General features: G+C 53.4%; 2 protein-coding genes across 4 annotated transcripts; both read right to left on the bottom strand.

Annotated features, from left to right (window-relative positions):
- Positions 1-1,430: 1,430 nt before the first annotated feature.
- On the bottom strand, positions 1,431-4,020 carry P2RY13 (purinergic receptor P2Y13). Of its 2 annotated transcripts, none has more exons than XM_038145947.1 (2): positions 3,121-4,020; positions 1,431-2,599 (listed from the first exon to the last, which is right to left on the bottom strand). In XM_038145947.1, exons 1-2 carry the CDS (start codon positions 3,168-3,170, stop codon positions 1,555-1,557), a joined length of 1,095 nt encoding a protein of 364 aa, XP_038001875.1. In that variant the 5' UTR covers positions 3,171-4,020; the 3' UTR covers positions 1,431-1,554. The 2 variants fall into 2 exon arrangements, with proteins under 2 accessions (XP_038001875.1, XP_038001876.1); XM_038145948.1 differs by having other exon boundaries at positions 3,131-3,198.
- A 759-nt stretch (positions 4,021-4,779) lies between these two features.
- On the bottom strand, positions 4,780-17,324 carry P2RY12 (purinergic receptor P2Y12). Of its 2 annotated transcripts, none has more exons than XM_038145953.1 (2): positions 16,535-17,324; positions 4,780-6,750 (listed from the first exon to the last, which is right to left on the bottom strand). In XM_038145953.1, the coding sequence occupies exon 2, from the start codon at positions 6,731-6,733 to the stop codon at positions 5,708-5,710; it is 1,026 nt and encodes a 341-aa protein (XP_038001881.1). In that variant the 5' UTR covers positions 6,734-6,750; positions 16,535-17,324; the 3' UTR covers positions 4,780-5,707. The 2 variants fall into 2 exon arrangements, with proteins under 2 accessions (XP_038001881.1, XP_038001880.1); XM_038145952.1 differs by lacking the exon at positions 16,535-17,324 and adding an exon at positions 12,563-13,187.
- Positions 17,325-18,527: the final 1,203 nt, after the last annotated feature.

Here is an 18,527-nt window from a genome sequence, read left to right as displayed (position 1 = left end):
CCTGGCACCCCAGTGCCAGCTGAGCTTTGTGGAAGGCTGGTGCACAGAGCCTCCCCTGCCAGTGCTTAGCTCAGGCCCCTCTGCTAACTGCCACGCCGTGTCAGCAGGTTGAGAGGAGCGTTTCCACCTCCTGTGTGCTCCTCTAAGCACTTACTGACGGGCTGACTACTTCAGCAGCTAAGAATTTATTACGTTTACTTTTCCTAAAGGAGCAGAGCTAATCCTGCTAACTGTGTATGTGTGTGGGGAGAGCCTTTAATGCAACAGCATTTAATGTGGGAGGTAGACAATGGCTGAGATAACACTGGTTTATAGGGAGATCCAGAAGCAATTGAAAGCTGATTGGAGATTGGTTTGGTTTCCAGTTAGGAAGGGTGTTACAGCTGCAGCAGGTATGCACCCTGCCTGGTGAAGGAGATGTAGTGGGTAGAAGTTGCCAAATAAGACATACATCTCCCTTTGTGGCAGAGGCTGGGGAGCCCCAGAGGCAGATATAATTAATGCACAGCAACCTAAAGCAGCTTTGAGAAAATCAAGCTGTATGAAGCAACCTGCTGGATTGGGTTTGGCTGCTGTGAACAGTGAATTTCTAAAAATAGCAGTCAAGTGGTGATCCATGTCTGGCACATGTGAGAGTGCAAAGCTGGCAGGAGAGCTGGAGGAAAGGGGATGGTTTGGGATAAGGGACGCTGCTGTCTTGAAATAGTGACATAAATTCCAGAGTCTGGGGTTAGAAAGCAGTTTCTGGGCAGGCACAGTCCCTGTGGGACAGGCAGGGGAGAGCTCCGAGTGGTCTGGCGAGCTGGGTGGAGGGGGATTCTCTGGATGGGGAGGCTCAGGCTCCCCTGTCCCTTCTCCCTGCCCCTGCTGGGACTGGCCAGGGTGAAGGTGCCACCAAGGGGGACATCTCTGGGCATTCCTTCCTGGTGAGGGCAGGCTGGGGCTGAGCACCACACGGCTCTGGGGTGGGGGATGCAGCCCTGGGCGCTCTGCTCGCCTGGACGAGGAGCCTGTCCAGGGAAACTGGGGTGCTGCCAGCCCTGCCCTCCAGCAGGGTGCTGCTGGGGCAGAGAGGAAGGGTGGTGAAACAGTGTGGGTGGCAGGAGAGTAATTGCATGTGTGACAGAGGCGAGGAGGGGTGGGAAGGGACCGAGTCCTTCCCTCTGCTCCTCCTCTTCCCTACTCCTGATGTGCAGCCAAGGCGACACTCAGGGGAGGAGCTGCTGACAGACACAGTCACCAGCTCCGGGGCTTACTCCCAAATAAAGCTGGATTGCCCTTGGAGCAGCCAGAGCCAGTCAGCTGCTCAGGTGTTAGCAGGTGAGCTGGTTTAGTTTAAAGCAGATAGAATTGACCTGTGGATTGTCTAAGGCAGCTTGAGCAAGAGCCCTTTGGCCATCAAGGCTAGGCAGTGAGTGTACTTAGAAAACCCATTTTGCTGCATTTATTGAGTGTTAATGTTACTTGGCAAACACCCTTTCGTGCACCTCAGCAGAAGTAAACCAAGCTGTTTCTCAAGTCCTCTGTGAGCATGCAGAGCGTGCAGCTGCAGAATCACGAGTCAGTAGGAGACACTCGAGTGTCCAGTTCTGTTTTTGGGTTTGTCTGGACTGCTCTCTGCAGGGCCCTTACCCTCCTGCAGAAGGCCCTCTCCACGAAGGGCTTGCACAGGAACATGTAGATGAGGGGGTCCATGCAGACGTTGGTGGCTGCCAGCCACAGCGTGCCCTCCTTGGCCACGAAGAGCTGCTTCTGCAGGCGGCAGTCCATGCGGGCGCTGGTTTGGCTCACGGTGTAGGGCACCCTGCTGAAGTGGAAGGGGGCAAAGCACACGAAGAACACGGTAAAAATGATGAACACTTTCCCCTTGATCCGTTTCTCGCTTCTGTTGCCCTTCTTCTGTGTTTTCACATAGGACTCATACACCTTTTTGGCAATAATGACATAAAATAGCAACATGAGGATGAGGACAGTCCAGAAGATGAACTGGCAGACGTAGTTGACGGCTTCGTGCCATTTGAGTCCGAGGTAACTCTTCAGGGAGGCACACTTCCTCACCGACTGGGGCGTCGCTGTCTTGTTGGACAGGACCATGTTGGGCAGGGAGAGAACGAGGAAGAAGAGCCAGACCAGGATTGCCAGGATCTTTGCTGAGGTCAGATTTTGCACCCAGAACTTCCCAAACGGCCTCACAATCTTGAGAAATCTGTCGAGAGCAATGAGCCCGAGCAGCACTATGCTGATGTACATGGTGTCATAGAATATCACGGCTGAGCAGCGACAGACAAAGGCCTTGAGCTGCCACGGGCCCAGCCCCGAGTCCGTCAGGATCTTCAGAGGGAGCATCAGGGTCATTATAAAATCAGAAACCAGGATGTTTTTCAGGTAGACGATGAAGGTTGATGTGCTTGGGATGTGGAAGAAGGCCCAGCAAGCCAGGCTGTTGAGCACGAGTCCCAGGAGGAAGACGAGCGTGTAGAGCACGGGGAAGAGCAGCTGGGTGACAGCGGTGTCACGGTGGCACTGGGCAGGGGAGGGGGCCCCGCTGCTGTTACCCGCAGAGCTCGTGTTTGCAGAGTCTCCCATCGTTGGAAACAGACTGGGGTGAAAAGCAGGGAGAGAACACAAAACACAACCTTCTGCATGCAGTGTTGCACGTTCCTTGCAGTGGCAGCAGGTGTGTGTGAACAAACACCAGACCCCAGCGTGCGTTAAACAGCCCAACCAATTCCTCTTCTGCTTCATGGAAAATCTAAATCTTGGCTGAAATTTAAATTGTTTGCAAGCCAGCATCCACTGAGGAGTTAAAAGGGTTCACAGTTATTTTGGAGGCCTAGGGTAATGTCAGCAGGGTGTAAGAGCAGGCTGCCTGGAGCACTGTTGGCCTTTCCATGGAAAGGTATTTTAGTGTTGAATGGAAACGTCAGAGCTGTGGCCCAAAAGCCAGCCGCTCCTGGGCAAGTGGCTTCTGCTAATTCTTTCCAAGCACCCACTCTTTTCCTTTCTCAGCACAGCTTTAGATAACATTTCCAAGATCAGACGCACACAGGCGGCTCCCAGCCCTGAGCACCAGCTGCCCCAGCACCCATCACACCCCAAACACTCCGACCCTGCCAGTACCTGGACAAACCTGCAGCAGCTGTCACAGAGCCCTCTGAGGCCGCCTCCATCCCATCCGCTGCTCCTCTGCCAGCAGAAGCCTCCAGCAAAGTGTTAAGAGTGGGGAAATGTAGAAAGATGAGACCTTTTTCTGTTGGAGTGTGGTTTCCTTCCTCATTTTCAGTGTCGCCTGTTAGTCACATTTGCTATTGCTTTTGTCTCTTCCCTTTGCTCTGCGTGAGAAAGCACACCATCTGCTGCTGCACTAGGAGAGGAAACCTGACCCTGCCTCTGCAGGCACACACAGTTCTGGGTTTGTGTGTGCACGGGACAGACCTGCTACACCACAGGGTGTTTCCCGACAGCATTCCAGGATGACCCTCAAATGTAGCTCCTGGATGTTGTTTGTGTGTGAATTTCTTGTTCTGGATGGCATTGCCAAAGCAGTTCAAGAGCCTGCTCAGAGCCACCTGGCAGTGGTGCTCGGGGTCTGCCCCCTCTCCTGCAGCTGCTGTCACTGGCACAGGGGCCTGGGCTTGGCTCTGGCTCTCCAGAGCAGATTCCTGGGGCTTTGGCCCACGTAGGCAGGGGATGCACTGTGCTGCTTACAGCCCCTTTCTGGTCCTGGAGAGGAGCAGCTCTCCTGCGTGGAGAGCTGTGGATTGCTGATGTGTTTGTTGGGTAGGGGCTGGAACTGGGTGCATTTCTCTGTGAGCAGAGCTGTTTGTGTAGGTTCACTGCTGCCTGCTGATGGGGCTGCTGTGGCTCAGGGCTCGCTGCTGTGCGTGCAGTGCCTCCTGTTCAGGCCATTCCCTGGGGCAGCTGTGGCTTGCTCCAGGAGGTGCTCGGGCTGCAGCTGTGGCAGGGAGTTGGTGCCTTAGTCCTGGGACATTTTGGTTAACGTAGGTGCTGGTGTCAGTGTTAAATGGCTGCTGAGAGCAGGCAGCCCTGAGCATGGCTTCAGTCACCACTGTGAGCAGTGTGATGTGTCCCTGGCTGTCCCTGCCTCCTGCTCCCTGCTGGTGCCACGTAAGGGTGTCACAGTGCTCTGCAATGCCCCAGGACTGCTGTCCAAGGCAGTGCCTCCCCTGTTTTCTTCCCAGCCGAGCTCCTGAGGCTGTTCCCAGCTGTCCGGGGCAGCAGGTACCTGTGCACACCCCACCCGTGGTGGCTCTGGGGGACAGGCGTGTCTGTGGTGCCTGTTGTCTGGACAGCTCAGCTGACCAGGGGCAGCAGCTCCTGGCTAATTGCCCCTCTCTCTCCACATGTAGGTGCAAAATGTGCACAGAATGAGCTCTGGGTGGGAGGGAGGCATGTGGCACTTCCCTCCCTGGGCGTTACTGGGAGCTGCCCCGGCCTGGGCAGTGCGGGGAGCAGGCTCTGGGGTGGCTGGGCACTGTCCCAGGAGGTCCTGGTGCTCTGTGGGGCACGCCAGGTCCTGAGTGTCTCAGCTGAGCAGGGCCCCGTTGGAGGCAGGGTGAATTCATCCCAGCGGGTTACCAGACATGCACAAACCCCGAGGCCGAGGGTGGCAGTAGGTGAGCAACAAGTGAGCTGCCTTCTAACTTCTTAGGAAATTGGGTTTGGGTTGCAGAAGTGCCCTGGCAGGCAGGGGCACGTCCCAGGAAGGATGGACAGGGGATGGCTTTGGCAGGCTGAGCTCCTGTGGGGCTGGAGCTGTTTGCAGTGGCGATGAATGAACCACAATTTATTCCAATAGCCCACAATCTATTTCATGTGCAATTGCTGTGATACCTCAAAATGTCATGTACTTGAAAATACTTCCTGGTTTTTTTTTCAAGTTTTCCAAGTGCAAAAAGGGAAGTGGTTGAGTATTTTGTATGGTGGAAAAAACTGTCCTTAATCATCAGTAAAGAAGTTACCATGAGCCTGTCTTTCCCCAAGATCTCAGTATGCTGTAAATCGAGTGTTTGTATGTTTTCTAATATAATGTTCTCTGTGAAAACGTACAGTTTTGTTTATTTATGTAGTAAGGGGAAGGATTTGGGGATTCAATTAATATCAAGCCTGATTATGAAATAATTTCCTCCGAAATACAACTGTTAATTATTGGTCAATGGATTAGGAACTGCAAGCACAGAACGAGATGAGCAAAGTGTTATTCTGTTACCAAAAACCGGCCCAAATGGCTCTCTGTGGGTTTCTGTTTGTCTGCCAGCTGCATACAAGGTGACAACTCCCTGTGTTGAAAAATGGCATCTGCTGTGGATTTTATCTGCATTTCTCAGGTCTTGTGTTGTCATGAACTTTACTCTGGCCCAAGTTTAGCTATTTCTGCAAAATCTTTACAGTTCATGCTATCATCCGTAGCATTTAATGATTCTAAGTTTTTCCTCACAGCTCCACCTTTAAGTGTTGGCTTCTTCCCAGCAGTTCTGACAGCTGTGCAGGCTGGGCTCTGGGGAGCCCCTGTTCTGGCACGGGTGGAGGTTGGGGCGGGGGGACTCCTCTGGTGTTTCTATCTTTGCAGGCAGTGGTTCCAGGTGTTTGTGCTTCTTCTGCAGGGCTATTTCTAAACCAGTCTGTGAAGTTCTGGGCGCTCCTCACGGGTCTGTGCCCGCCACCCTCAGTGAGGGAGCCCTGAGGTCTAGAGCGGCGTCTCGTCAGTGTCGTCCCCCTCGTTCTGCCCCTTGGCCTGTGCCCCGAGCCCCGACACTGCCCTGTGCCTGCACAGCATGTCCAGCAGGGATTTCCTGAATGACTTGCACAGGAAGAAGTATATGAACGGATCCAGGCAGGCGTTGAGGGACGTCAGCCACAGCGTGGTCTCCTTCAGGTAGAACAGGGTGTTCTGGGCAGAGCAGTCAAACACATCTCTGGTCTGGCTCAAGGTGTAGGGGATCCTGGTAAAGTGGAAAGGCACAAAGCAAATAAAGAACACAGCAATTATTATGAAAACCTTGAGGTTGACAGTCTTTTTAGATGCCTTCCCTGTGCATTGTGTCCTTTTGTAGGACTTGTACAGTTCCTTGCTGATCAGGATGTAACACACCACTATGACTGCTAAGTTAACCCAGAAGATGAGCTGACAAATGTAGTTCACAATTTCATGCCACACTAAGCCAAACTCTGATTTCAGGAGAGCACACTTCCTGACGTTCTTGGGTGTTTTCTTCTTGTTGTTTAAAATCATGTTGGGCAGCGAGAGAGCAAACATTGACAGCCAGATTGCTGTGGACAGGACCTTGGCAGCCAGGAGGCTCCGTGGCGTGGATGTTCTGAACGGTGAGGTGGCTTTCTGATAGCGATCGATAGTTATCAGGCCAAGGAACAGGATGCTGATGTACATGGTGAAGTAAAACACCACCTGTGTCACCTGGCACACAAAGCCTCGCAGGACCCAGGACACCAGCTTGGCATCACTGAGGATCTTAAATGGAAAAGTCAGGATCATGAGGAGGTCAGAAATCACAGTGTTCTTGAGGAAGATAATGAAATTGGATTTACTGGATATTTTAAAGAAGACCCACATTGCCAGGCCATTCATGGTGATCCCCACCAGGAACAGAAATGTGTAGAGCAAAGGGAAGATGACTTGGCTGATCCTGCTGTCGCTGGTGCAGTTGCTGTCATTCCTGGAGGGGCTGAATTGGGTTGTGGCTTTCATTTGCATTGTGGTATCTCTTCTCCCTGGAGAAACAAACAGGGAAAAAAAAAAAAAAAGAAGAAATTGAGAGTTTTTATCTGTTCTGAGGCTTCAGCCTTCTCAGTCAGCTTTGAATTGTTGCGTTGTGAAGAAGTGCACCCAGCTGGGCAGGGCAGCTCTCGGGTGTGTGGTGATGCAGCTGGTTCTGTGTGTCTGGGCTCTGCCCGTGGGAAAACGCACTTGGGGGAATTGAAGTGCTCTCAGCTGATGCCCAAATCCCCGACAAAGTTTTATTTCTTCCTAGAAAGTAGAAAAAAAAGGCTTTTGCTTTGAAAAATGAAGCAGGTTGGTGTGCCAAGCGCTGTGCTGTGGGAGCAAGCCCTGGCAGGGCGCGGGCAGGCGGGGCCCGGGAGCCCAGGGCAGGGAGAGAGGAGCCGGGTGCCCTGGGCAGGGGCTGCCCTCGGCCAGGGGCTCTGGGCAGGAGCGCTCCCGGGGAGCCCTCGGAGCAGGCAGGGGCAGGAGGAGCAGCTGAGCATCCCAGCCTGAGGCTCAGCCCCGGCTCTGAGCTGCTTTCTGAGCCAGTGGCAGCTGCAGATTCCAGAGGATGCGCTAAGAGCTTCTGCTTCTGTTTTCTGTAGAAAAGAGAGAGAAATGAAATTTTAAGAAATAATTAGCAGATTTCTTCCTGCCTTTGACTGACTCCCAGAGGCACTGTTTGCAAAGGGAGCAGGGATTTGTCAGATTGTGCAACTTTTCTGAGCACAGAGCTGCGCTCCTGCCTGCCTCTCTTGGCCTTGCGAGTCCTCAGTGCTATTTCTGTACACAGCCTCGCTTCTCAAAACTCTTGAAGCACTTGAGAGAAGTAGTGATTTGTTACTTGGGGAAGGTGTTATTTAAGGAAATATTTCTTCCTTATGTGATTTGTAGAACAGTGCTTCAAGTTTTAAGCTGCATACAGTAAGTCGACATGATATGATATATACATGTAATTGAAAGAATAAATATAAACAGTTACAATGAAATAAACTACACATATTTCACTTTCTTTGGGATGTGCAATTCACCACTTTAGGAGTTGCATTTTTTTTAAATGGATTTTTGTGTAGTAAGTGTCACAGTTTCTGAACACCTGTCTCCTGTTTACTGATCTGCTGCAGAGTATTGATCCAGGGGACACTTTGGAGGGGCATCTGTTCATGTCCTCTGCCTGTCCTTGTAAATACACACAGGATTCATAACAGCAGATTGCATCTTCCCCTCTGTGCTTTCACCCCTCTGTGCAGTGCTCCCCTTTGGCACCGTGTCCTCCCTGGTGACAGCCACGGGAGATGTTTTTGTGGCTGAGTTGGTTGTTTCCCCTCAGGTTTCCACAGGTGATGACAGGGACAGGCAGAGACTTCACCTGCACCTGCTCTTTTCAGGATGAATGCTGGAGCTGAGCGTGACCCGCACAGGATTCTGTGAATTCTCTTTGTGGTGCAAGGAGCGTGAAGAAGCAAGGCATCAGCTGAAGGAGGTCACCACAGGCATCCTCAAAAGCCTGACCAAGCAGAGCACTACAGAAACGGGTGGTGAATGCTCTAGCACTGCTGTTGGGGTGCTGGCAGCTCAGCACATTGTCTGGAGCCGTGCACATCATCCCATGATTTGGTTTTCCTCCCTGGCAGTCACTGGGAGAGGGCTGAGCTGCTGCCCTGCCCCGTGGTGCCTGGGGATGACCAACAGCCACCACAAATCCCAGTTTTCCATTGTAGCTCCTGGCTGCAAGCAGTCTGTGTGTGGGCTGAAGCCTGGAATGTGAGAGATCCGTGTCCCTTTCCCTCCTGGTGGCACTGAGTGACTGCTGGCAGCTCTTGTGCACTGTCACCTCTTCGTGCTGGGGTAACCTCACCGTGGCTCTGACAGTGTTTCGTGCTCTGGTGCATCTGTCCCAATCATAATGGAAAACTGGGGCAAGGAGGGTTTGTCCAGTCACGAGTAAAACTTACTAAGATTTTCATTGTCTTTGAAATCACCAACAATGGAAACCTGTTCGGGCTCCATTAAAAACAAAATTATAGAAATAACCTTTTCTATCTGTTCAGCTGAGGATGAAGGACAGAAGGCCGGGAAGACCAAGCCAGAGGAGAGCAGCTCACAAACCTGCAGCAGTTCTCCTGTTCAGATCAACAGCAGGTGACATCTCAGGTGGTGTGGCAAACGGTGACCTTCGGGGCGCTGCTGTCCCTGAGGAGCCCTCAGTCACCTCTGATTTCTGACATTCCTGTTCCCAGGTCTCCAGCAATGGCCTCGGGCAGATGCCCAGCTCTGCCTCAGGAACATCACAGCCCCTGCCCTTGGCTCAGCACACCCAGCTCCCCTGCGAGCCCCCGGCGCCAGCGCTGGGCATCAGTGAGCTCACAGACTTGGCAGCACAGGTGAGCAGAGTTCATCTGAAGGAGTCGTGTCAGGACAAAGCTGCAGTACATTTTCTGTGAAGCCAGGAAAACCCCAAGGTCTGGGCTGCGAATTCCCCAGATTTGATGCCATGGGCTGGTGTCTGTTTCAGCTTCCTGTCCTCTCAAACAGAATGCTGGGCACTTCCCCTTTCTCTTGTACTGCGATAGTTGTGGAGAATCAATACATGCATTTTCTTTTTAAATCTTTCAAAATTAATAAAGCTCTAGATTATTTTAGCACGAAGGATGTTAGGATGGGCTTTGCTGTTTTGGACCAAATCATCATACTACTCAGTGCACATCTGATTGCCTGAAATACCGTGGATTTCTGAGGAGTGCTCTGAGGGGTGGTTTTTCTACTCTAACCATTCATTCAGCCCCCTCTTCTCCTTGTTCTCTAGTGAATTGCATTTTTGTTTGCCACACAGTTTATCCCTAATGTTTTTGGGGTTCTTTTATTGCTCCTGTTTTAGGTGCTAAACTTGGCATTACTTTCAGTTTGTTGTTTGTGTGTGTGTTCTCAGCTGCTGAACGAGCTGAGCGTGCTGGAGGCAGAGCTGCACGATGGGCTGGGTGTCTGCATGGTGGCCTCCCCCTCCTCCTCCTCCTCCTCCTCCTCCTCCTCCGCTCCGAGCAGACTGCACAGCTCTTCCAAGGGTTGCTGTGCCTTTCCAAAGAGTGGTTTTGGTCTCTCTTCAGCCTCTGGGCTCAGCTATCAGGTGCAGCAGTGCTGCTGGGGGCTGTAGGTGAGCTCAGGGCGCTGGGGAGGACGATTTGTCCTCACAGCCAGTGGCCACTGCCAGGAGCTGCTGGGACCCCCTCACCTTGTAGCCTTGGCCAGGGAGGGGGTGTGCATCCTGATTTCCTGGCCCTGGCTCCCTGAGGGCCTCTGCCACAGGAGACAGCAGCTGTGAGGTCAGGCCTGCCAGCCTGATGTGGCTGTCACCTTCCCCAGCTGACGGAGGGGCTGGCACGGCCTGTGACAGCGTGGGACACGATTCTCAGGTGCACTGGGACAGACTCAGGGTGGTTTTGTTTGCAGGTTGTGCGGGGTGGTGAGCACGCCGTGAATCCCTCTGAGGGTTCCTCTCCAGAACGGGGTGTTTTAGCTCACCTGTACCACCTGCACGTGTCCTGCAGCCGCCTGGGGAGCACGTTGGGACACCTGCTCAGGGGGGTGTGAAGGAATTGCTGCCACCATGCTCACAGACTAGTGCACATTTGGAGACCTGTTCAGGGGGGTGTGAAGGAATTGCTGCCACCCCGCTCCTGTTCAGGTGGGTGTGAAGGAATTGCTGCCACCCCTCTCCTGTTCAGGGGGGAGTGAAGGAATTGCTGCCACCCCTCTCCTGTTCAGGGGGGAGTGAAGGAATTGCTGCCACCCCGCTCACAGCTGCTGTGGGCTGCTGGGGTTTCCCTTTGCTTTGCATCCCGTGGAAATCGCCGCGGCCTCTGCAGCCTTTATGTCACTCAGGCGGCTCCTCTGCCCGAGCCGGGGCAGCGGGCGGTCCCTGGGGATGTGCGATCCCGCAGGATGTGCTGTCCCGGGGCCGTGCGGTGCCCGGAGGATGTGCGGTCTCCGTGGGATGTGAGGCCCCTGGGGGATGCTCGGTCCCCGCAGGATGTTCGATCCCCGCAGATGCTCGGTCTCTGGGGCTGTGCGGTCCCGGAGCTGTGCGATGCCCGCAGGATGCTCGGTCCCGGAGAATGTACAGTCCTGCAGATGTTCGGTCCCGGGGCTGTGTGGTCCCCGGGGAATGCTCGGTCTCTGGGGCTGTGAGGTGCCCGCAGGATGCTCGGTCCCGGAGGATGTGCGGTCCTGCAGATGCTCGGTCTCTGGGGCTGTGCAGTCCCGGGGCTGTGTGGTCCCCGGGGGCTGTGTGGTCCCCGGGGGATGCTCGGTCTCTGGGGCAGTGCGGTGCCCGCAGGATGCTCGGTCCCGCAGATGTTCGGTCCCGGAGGATGTGTGGTCCCCGGGGGATGCTCGGTCTGGCAGATGTTCGGTCCCCGGGGGATGCTCGGTCCCAGGGCAGTGCGGTCCCGGGGCTGTGTGGTCCCTGGGGGATGCTCGGTCCCAGGGCAGTGCGGTCCCGGGGCTGTGCGGTCCCCGGGGGATGCTCGGTCCCAGGGCAGTGCGGTCCCGGGGCTGTGCGGTCCCCGGGAGATGCTCGGTGCCAGGGCTGTTGGTCCCGGGGCTGTGCGGTCCCGGGGGATGCTCGGTCTGGCAGATATTCGGTCCCCGGGGGATGCTCGGTCTCTGGGGCAGTGCGGTGCCGGGGCTGTCTGTTCCCTGGGGGATGCTCGGTGCCAGGGCTGTTGGTCCCGGGGCTGTGCGGTCCCGGGGGATGCTCGGTCTGGCAGATATTCGGTCCCCGGGGGATGCTCGGTGCCAGGGCAGTGCGGTCCCGGGGCTGTGCTCGGCAGCCGGGGCCGAGCCCGCTCCCGTCGGGGTCAGCCCAGGGGCTGCTGTGCCCGCAGCTCGGGACCCTCCCGGTGCCGGATCGGAGCCCCTCACCCCGCTGCCCCGCCTGGCTCGGTTCTGGGGCCCCTGGCTGCAGGGCAGGCAGTGCTGGGTGGAAAACCTGCCCAGCCCCAGCTGCAGTGCTCTGCCAAGGCTTCCTCCGATGCGGGGAGAGGCACAAACGTGTTTGAGTTTGTGAAGTTTCATGCTTGAATGTTCAGTTCCTTGCTTTTTGAGTTAAAAAATAATTGGGTTCCCGTATGCCGTATTTTTGGCTTTTACTTTGCAAAGGAGGAATGGAAACCTGTCAGATGCAAATCCACATCCAGTGATACTCACAAACTGCCCCAGCTGCTGTTTCCCCTCCTGGTTTGTGCCCCTAGTTTGGGTCTGCATAGTTCAGATCTGTGGTTCCATTTCACAGGGAGCAGGAAAGTATTTCCCAGTAATAATATTTTAATGGGTTTGACACTTGGCAGCTGTGGCATTTAATCAGAAACACCAGGAAAAAGAAATAGGAAATATAGAACTACACAAGTGTCTGAGCTCTATGTTAATTTCTTCTGCTTACAAGCTGAAGTTCAGTAACACAACAAAAATATCAAGTTTTTTAATGTTAATCTACAATAATAGGTCAGAACAGGGTCTAGTAATAATAGAGGGTATTAAATAATTTGTTAAAGATATGATACACAGAGCTTGTTTGGAAGCACCTTTTTATCAAGTGGAGTTAGAAATTCCTGAAAACTGTAAATAAAATTTATTAATAAATTTTGAAACAGCTGTATTTAAGGTAATAACATTACATTCTGGTTGGTCTCCTTTCCAAACACCCACTGCATGTTCTCAGTGACATGTTCAGCTCCCTTCTAGCCTGCTGTAAGCCCAGCTGTTTCTCTCAGTCAGTTTGAAGCAATAATAAATTACAGCTCACAAATGCTCACATTGGAGACTCACCCTGTGTGGGTTGCTGTGCTCTGGTCTCCTCTGCAGTGTCTTCTGAGAGTGTGGCAGTGAGGGAGGGGTGTGTTTGGTTTCGTGTGCCTGGAACAGTTACTTATCTTCCCTAAACTTCCTCTTTTAAAATAATTCTTTCACTTTTTTTGAAGATTCTGTCTCCTGACCACTCCTTCAGTGTTGCCTCTGGTGCAAGTGCTGTCTGAGAGTGGAGCACTCGCTGGATTTCTGTCTTTGCTGTTGCCCTGGCTGTCAGAGCAGAGGGCACTCACTGTCCATCAGGCACTGTCCTTGTAATTAATTACCCTGCTAATGACCTCGTCCTGCTGCCCTGGGGTATCAGGATGTGGAGCAGCAGGCAAGGGCTGGCAGTGGCAGGGGCTCCCAGGGCTGCAGGAGATATTTGAAGTTAACTTCAATTCATGGATTCTTTTCAGTAATGAGGAAGTCTTCCCCGTTGGGCTAATTAGTGAGATTTGTCCCTGTGAGATAAAACCTTATGCTGGAGACAAATGCTCCTTGGAATATTTTGGGAGTGAAATTTGCATTCCTCACTAAAAACTATTTTTCTCCCTCAAGAAAAGGAGGCCAGCTGTCCCTCCTGGCCCGGGACAGTTCTTGCCCTTCTGTCCAACCATTAATGTCAAAATATGAGCTTTAAGTGTCCTTTCTCTGCTTACTGATTTCCAGACCCTGTCTGTTAAGCAACCTTATTCTCAAATGCAGCTTTTAATTTGGATAAATTTCCCAATTTCTCCCTAGTGAATTCCCTGTGCCCCACTGCAGCTCACTGGGTCATGACACCTGGAGAGGTGGCAGTGCTGGGAAGTGGGGCTGTGTGCCCTGCAGGGACACCTGATGTGCCAGGAGGATGCTGGGGAGGAGGATGTTGGGCCTTACCCAGCTGCTCACCATTTCAGTCCTAGAAATGTCCAAGAAGTGATTTGGAAATTCAAGACTTTGTTTGCAGGAAAACTTGAACAAACTGGGTGCAGCGGCCTGTTACCTGGGAGATGCTGCTTATCCAAAATGAGTTTGGAAATGTGTGTATACTGCTGGGCCAGCCAGGATTCTGAAAATGTGTGTATAGTGCTGGGCCAGCCAGGATTCTGAAATTGTGCATGCAGTGCTGGCCCAGCCAGGATTCTGAAAATATGTGTATAATGCTAGCCCAGCCTGGATTCTGAAAATGTGCATGCAGTGCTGGCCCAGCCAGGATTCTGAAAATGTGCATGCAGTGCTGGCCCAGCCAGGATTCTGAAAATATGTGTATAATGCTAGCCCAGCCTGGATTCTGAAAATGTGCATGCAGTGCTGGCCCAGCCAGGATTCTGAAGATGTGCATGCAGTGCTGGCCCAGCCAGGATTTTGTCCTGCCAGCAGCTTTCCCACATTTGCAGGCAGCTCTGGGTCTGGTCCCCGGCAGTGCGTGCTCCAAGGTGCAGCAGCCAATCCTCAGCAGCACTCAGCCCTCAGGCTCCAGCCTGCTGTGGGGCCTGGCGTTCCTGCTGGATTCCCTGGAGAGCCCTGCGCTCCCAGCATGGGCTCCTCGGTGCTGGCAGGTCCCGAGTGCCGGGGCAGCTGTGCAGGGGCAGCAGCCCTGCGGCAGGTGAGCTCTGCAGACATCCCTCCTGCCCGCCTGCTCTGTGCTTGCTGCTGCAATCGTTTCCACTTTCACCCCTGTTGCTGAGGATGGATAAAGCGCTCTGAGCTGCTGTGTTAAATCGGTCTGTAGTTTCCCTGAAGGGAGGAAGGAGCAGCAGGAGCTGCTGTCAGGCACTCGGGAGCAGCTTGGCATCAGCACTTGTGCTGCTTCAGACTGCACAGCTCAGGACAATCCTTGCTTGTTTAAAGTCTGGAAATGAGGGGAGGTGCTGCATTAGGTCCCCGCCTCCTGTTAGAATGGGTGTTTTGTTTATTAAATGTGACACTTGTAGATTATGGATTTTGTCTACGTAGATTGTTGCAAAATCTGTTTTTTAAAAGTAATAGCTTTTATTGGGGGAATGACTTTAAACTGGCAGAGACTAGGTTTACGCTGGGTATGAGGAAGAAATCCTCCCCTGGCAGGGTGGGCAGCCCTGGCACAGGTGCCCAGAGCAGCTGTGGTGCCCCTGGATCCCTGGCAGTGCCCCAGGCCAGGCTGGACACTGGGGCTGGAGCACCTGGGACAGAGGGAGGTGTCCCTGCCATGGCAGGGGTGGGATGGGATGAGCTTTTACGTTCCTTCCAACCCAAACCAGCCTGTGATTCTCTGGAGTGTGGGGCATCCTTGGCAGGGCAGAGCAGCTGAGAGGAAGCAGTTTTGTAAGAGCACAAAAGGGAACATCTAAATGCAGCCAAACGAGTTTCACTCTGGAATCGGGAGAGCACAACTTGCACTGGGGTGAGTCAGCTCTGCTGTTTCTAAAGCTGTTACATAACCCTGAATCATGCCCCAGATCCCGCATTACACCGTGTGGGATCTCTGAGGTGAAATTCTTTAATGCCAGTTGGTTTTGTGGCCTGTCTCCCTCCTGGTGGCAGCGCTGGCCGGGCAGGGGGAAGGGTCCTGCAGTGACCTGTCACAGTGGCACGGAGCTGGGGAGAGGCGCCCCACAGCCCTCTGTCCGTGATGCTGGGTGCCCCACAGCCCTCTGTCCGTGATGCTGGGTGCCCCACACCCCTCTGTCTGTGGGGCTGGGTGCCCCACACCCCTCTGTCTGTGGGGCTGGGTGCCCCACACAGGTGGGTCACCTGTCCTGCCAGGTGGGTGGCCTGTCCCTGCAGGTGTGACCTGTCCCCACAGGTGAGTTACCTGTCCCCACAGGTGGGTGACCTGTCCTTGCAGCTGGGTGACCTGTCCCTGCAGGTGTGAGACCTGCCTAAAACAAAAGATGTGAGGCCTCCTGGGGAGTGCCCAGGGCCGGGGCAGGCCGGGGCTGTGCCCGGGGTGCAGGTGCCCTGCCAGGGTCCCTGCCAGGCTGCGGGCACTGGGGCAGAGCTGCCCCTGTCCTGCTGCGTGCAGCCTCAGCTCCTGCCTGCTCCACGCCCTGCTCATCAACAGTCCTGCTCTTCTTTTCTGGTTTTTAACCACTCGGGGCCATGAATGCTGATTCCTGCCGCTGAAATCATTGCGTTTCCATTAGAATGGGGCTGTGAGGAAGGACATTTCCCGGCCTGGCACTGGCACCTGTGAGGTCCTGGCAGATCCTCCTGTCCATGTCCCAGCTCCGGCAGCCTGTGGGGACCCAGTGCTGAGCCTGGGGCAGGGGGGAGCTGCCCCTGCACCCCCAGGACACCCCAGGTGTGCCTCTTTGCCCACTGAACAGGTGAGCTGCCCCTGCACCCCCAGGACACCCCAGGTGTGCCTCTTTGCCCAGTGAACAGGTGAGCTGCCCCTGGACACCCCAGGACGCCCCAGGTGTGCCTCTTTGCCCAGTGAACAGGTGAGCTGCCCGCTGCCTCATCCTTCCCCTGCAGAAAGTGAACCCACAGCTGGGTTTTGATGGCTGCATAATTCCATAGGTGAAAATATCCACAAGGGCGAGTTGAAAATTGCAGATGTTTCACTACTGAGGGGTTGATACCAATAATCTTAATTGTTTGGGAAAGGGTTTGGATGCAGGTAACCCTAGAGGAATTTGCTTAAACTTATCAATTCTCTGCACCTGGCAGTGTTGAGAAGAGCAGCAGCAGAGGCACTAACAGGGACACACACTGTGCTGTCTGGGAGCCTCACATGGAAATGGACAGTAAGTGTGATTTCAAGCATTGACAGCACTTAATTTTGCCTCATTTGTCCTGCAGGTGAGGGTAAGGGAAGCAATTTCCTGAATCTATGGTGTCAAAACCAACACTGGCTTCACTGTGGTTAAGCTTCCTGCTCACATGGACACAGCGAGCACCAGGCTCCTTTTCTATTTCAGTGCCCACAGCTTATTTTGATATGAATCCATCATAACCACAGAGCCCAGCTGAATAATCACTTACCTGTTAGGCTGCAGTTTCCATGTCAGAAGACTCAGTTCTTTCTTCAGCTCTTGAGCTTCTGTAGCTGCTCTGGCTGAGGAGGATTTCGTACAAAGGAAACGTTAGTTGGTGAAAAATGCCCATTTTTTACAAGATTTCCTCTTCTTGCCACAGAGAAATTATTTTCTGGAGTGTGTTCTTCTTGTGATTGTCACCTCCTGACTGCTGCCCACAACAGCACTGAAGAGCAGGCTGCGTTTGCAGGGCTGAGGCAGTTTTGGTGCTTGGTGAGGGAGTGCAGAGTCCTGTGTGATGCGCCTGTGCCAGGGACTGTGTGGGAAACAGCTCGTGCTTCTGGGGGAACCTCCTGGGAAGGAAAACCCTGGGAACCAGGGAGGAATGTGGCTGCTGTGGGGTCCTGCGGGGAGCACGTGGGGAGTGCAGGCTGCAGGTCAGAGGCAGATTTCCCTGGTGGCCAGCCCCAGGGGAGAGGCTGCAGGCACGTGTGGCTATTTCAGATGTTGACCTTTTCCTCCACCCCCGAGCCCCTTACATTTAAACTCAGGCAAGTCCCTCTCAAATGTAGATAGGAAATAGGGTCCCAGATGAGTTTTGTGTGTTTTGCCACAAATCCTGGGCGTCTGCCATGGTGGAGGCTGCAAAAGCATCACTCTGAGCAGCTCTCCACGAGAGGCAAGTGTCATTTTCCAAACAGGTAGCTGCCTCTGGTTTGGCACTAGCTCAGCTTGTTGGCACCCTGCATCAGTAATTCACACCTTTTCCTGGCTTTGCTGAAGAAAAGCATCAGATAAACGGCAGCTGTTGCAGGTCTGTGCTGAGGAAGCAGCTCCAGTTTAGTCAGAGCATTCTGGGATGGCTTCAGGTTCCTGTGGCCTCGGTGCCACTCTCTTAATTCATTATCTCATTATCTCCCTGCCAGGTTCTTCCCTCCCAGCCTTCCTGGATAAAGGCGTGGGCTGGCAGAAAGGTTGAGGGGCCGCTGGTCTAGCTCACCTCTTGAGCTACAGGATGTTAATGAATCAAAGGGAGAGACAGCGCCTGGGAAAGGGCAGCTGGGAAGAGTGGGCTCCTCCTGCTTGGGCAAAGTGCTGAGGAACAGGGCCAGCTCAGAGGGGTGGAAGTGCACGTCTGTTGCTGTGTGGTTGGACATTTTGGCATGCCCTTAACTATTAAAAAGATCAGTGATTGTGATGGTCTGCCTATGAGATGAGGCTTCTGCACATGCTGTGGTAAAGTATGAAATGTATTTGTTTTATTGAGACCTGTAAGGGGCTGACTTTAATGTAAATATATTAACAGTTAACATTTGTAATGTAAGCTCCTCCCTAGAACTCTGTGACAGTCCTGGTTGGATCAAACAGTGCTTGAAGGACCCTGTGAGCGTTGCTTTGCAAACTTTCTGATTTAAATATTTAATGCAAAAAAAGTCTGTTGAATGTTGACATAGTCCATGAGCAAACATGCCACGAAGGTGCTGGTGTACTTGTGTTTCACTGCCTGGGGCTGTGGCTGAAATGAGCAGCTTTTTGGGTAATATCACAAAGCCACAGTGGAGGTGTTCCAGCAGCCCCTGAGCTACACAATAACTTAAAAGAGGAGCAAGGCCTCCCCTCTTTCCCCTCCTGGGACTGCTCCTTTTGGCACAGCACTGTGATTTCCCTGGGTTTACCCCATCGTGCACACATAAAACTGCTGACACACACCTGCCTGACCAGGGGTGCTCACGGTCCTGGGCCTGTCTTACCTGAGCAACTTGATTGTGCAGGGATGCAAGGAGCCCTTCCCTTTGCTCATCCTGACCCTCAAGGCAAGCACCAGTGACAGGAAAGGCTGCTGCCTCAGCAGGGACACGCTTTAGGAGAAGCCAACACTGCACTAGTAAAGTTATTTTGATACTTCCCATCCTCAGCCCCTTCCCTGTTTTGTCTACCCGTTTTCCCCTCAAGTGGCACTGCTGCATCTCTGTCTGTTTCTGTTTCAGTCAGTAAAGTCT

The sequence above is a fragment of the Motacilla alba genome, chromosome 9 (assembly GCF_015832195.1).
Source record: "Motacilla alba alba isolate MOTALB_02 chromosome 9, Motacilla_alba_V1.0_pri, whole genome shotgun sequence".
Lineage (NCBI taxonomy): Eukaryota > Metazoa > Chordata > Aves > Passeriformes > Motacillidae > Motacilla > Motacilla alba.
The sequence above is the reverse complement of the archived record's forward strand: the minus strand, read 5'-3'. Positions and strand labels throughout refer to the sequence as shown.

Bases quoted from the DNA above. Each gene is read 5' to 3' on its own strand.
- P2RY12 (XM_038145953.1), bottom strand. From the start codon at position 6,733: ATGCAAATGAAAGCCACAACCCAATTCAGCCCCTCCAGGAATGACAGC.
- P2RY13 (XM_038145947.1), bottom strand. From the start codon at position 3,170: ATGGAGGCGGCCTCAGAGGGCTCTGTGACAGCTGCTGCAGGTTTGTCC. The intron at 2,600-3,120 runs GTACTGGCAGGG...TTTTCACCCCAG, and splicing joins GCTGCTGCAGGTTTGTCCAG to TCTGTTTCCAACGATGGGAG.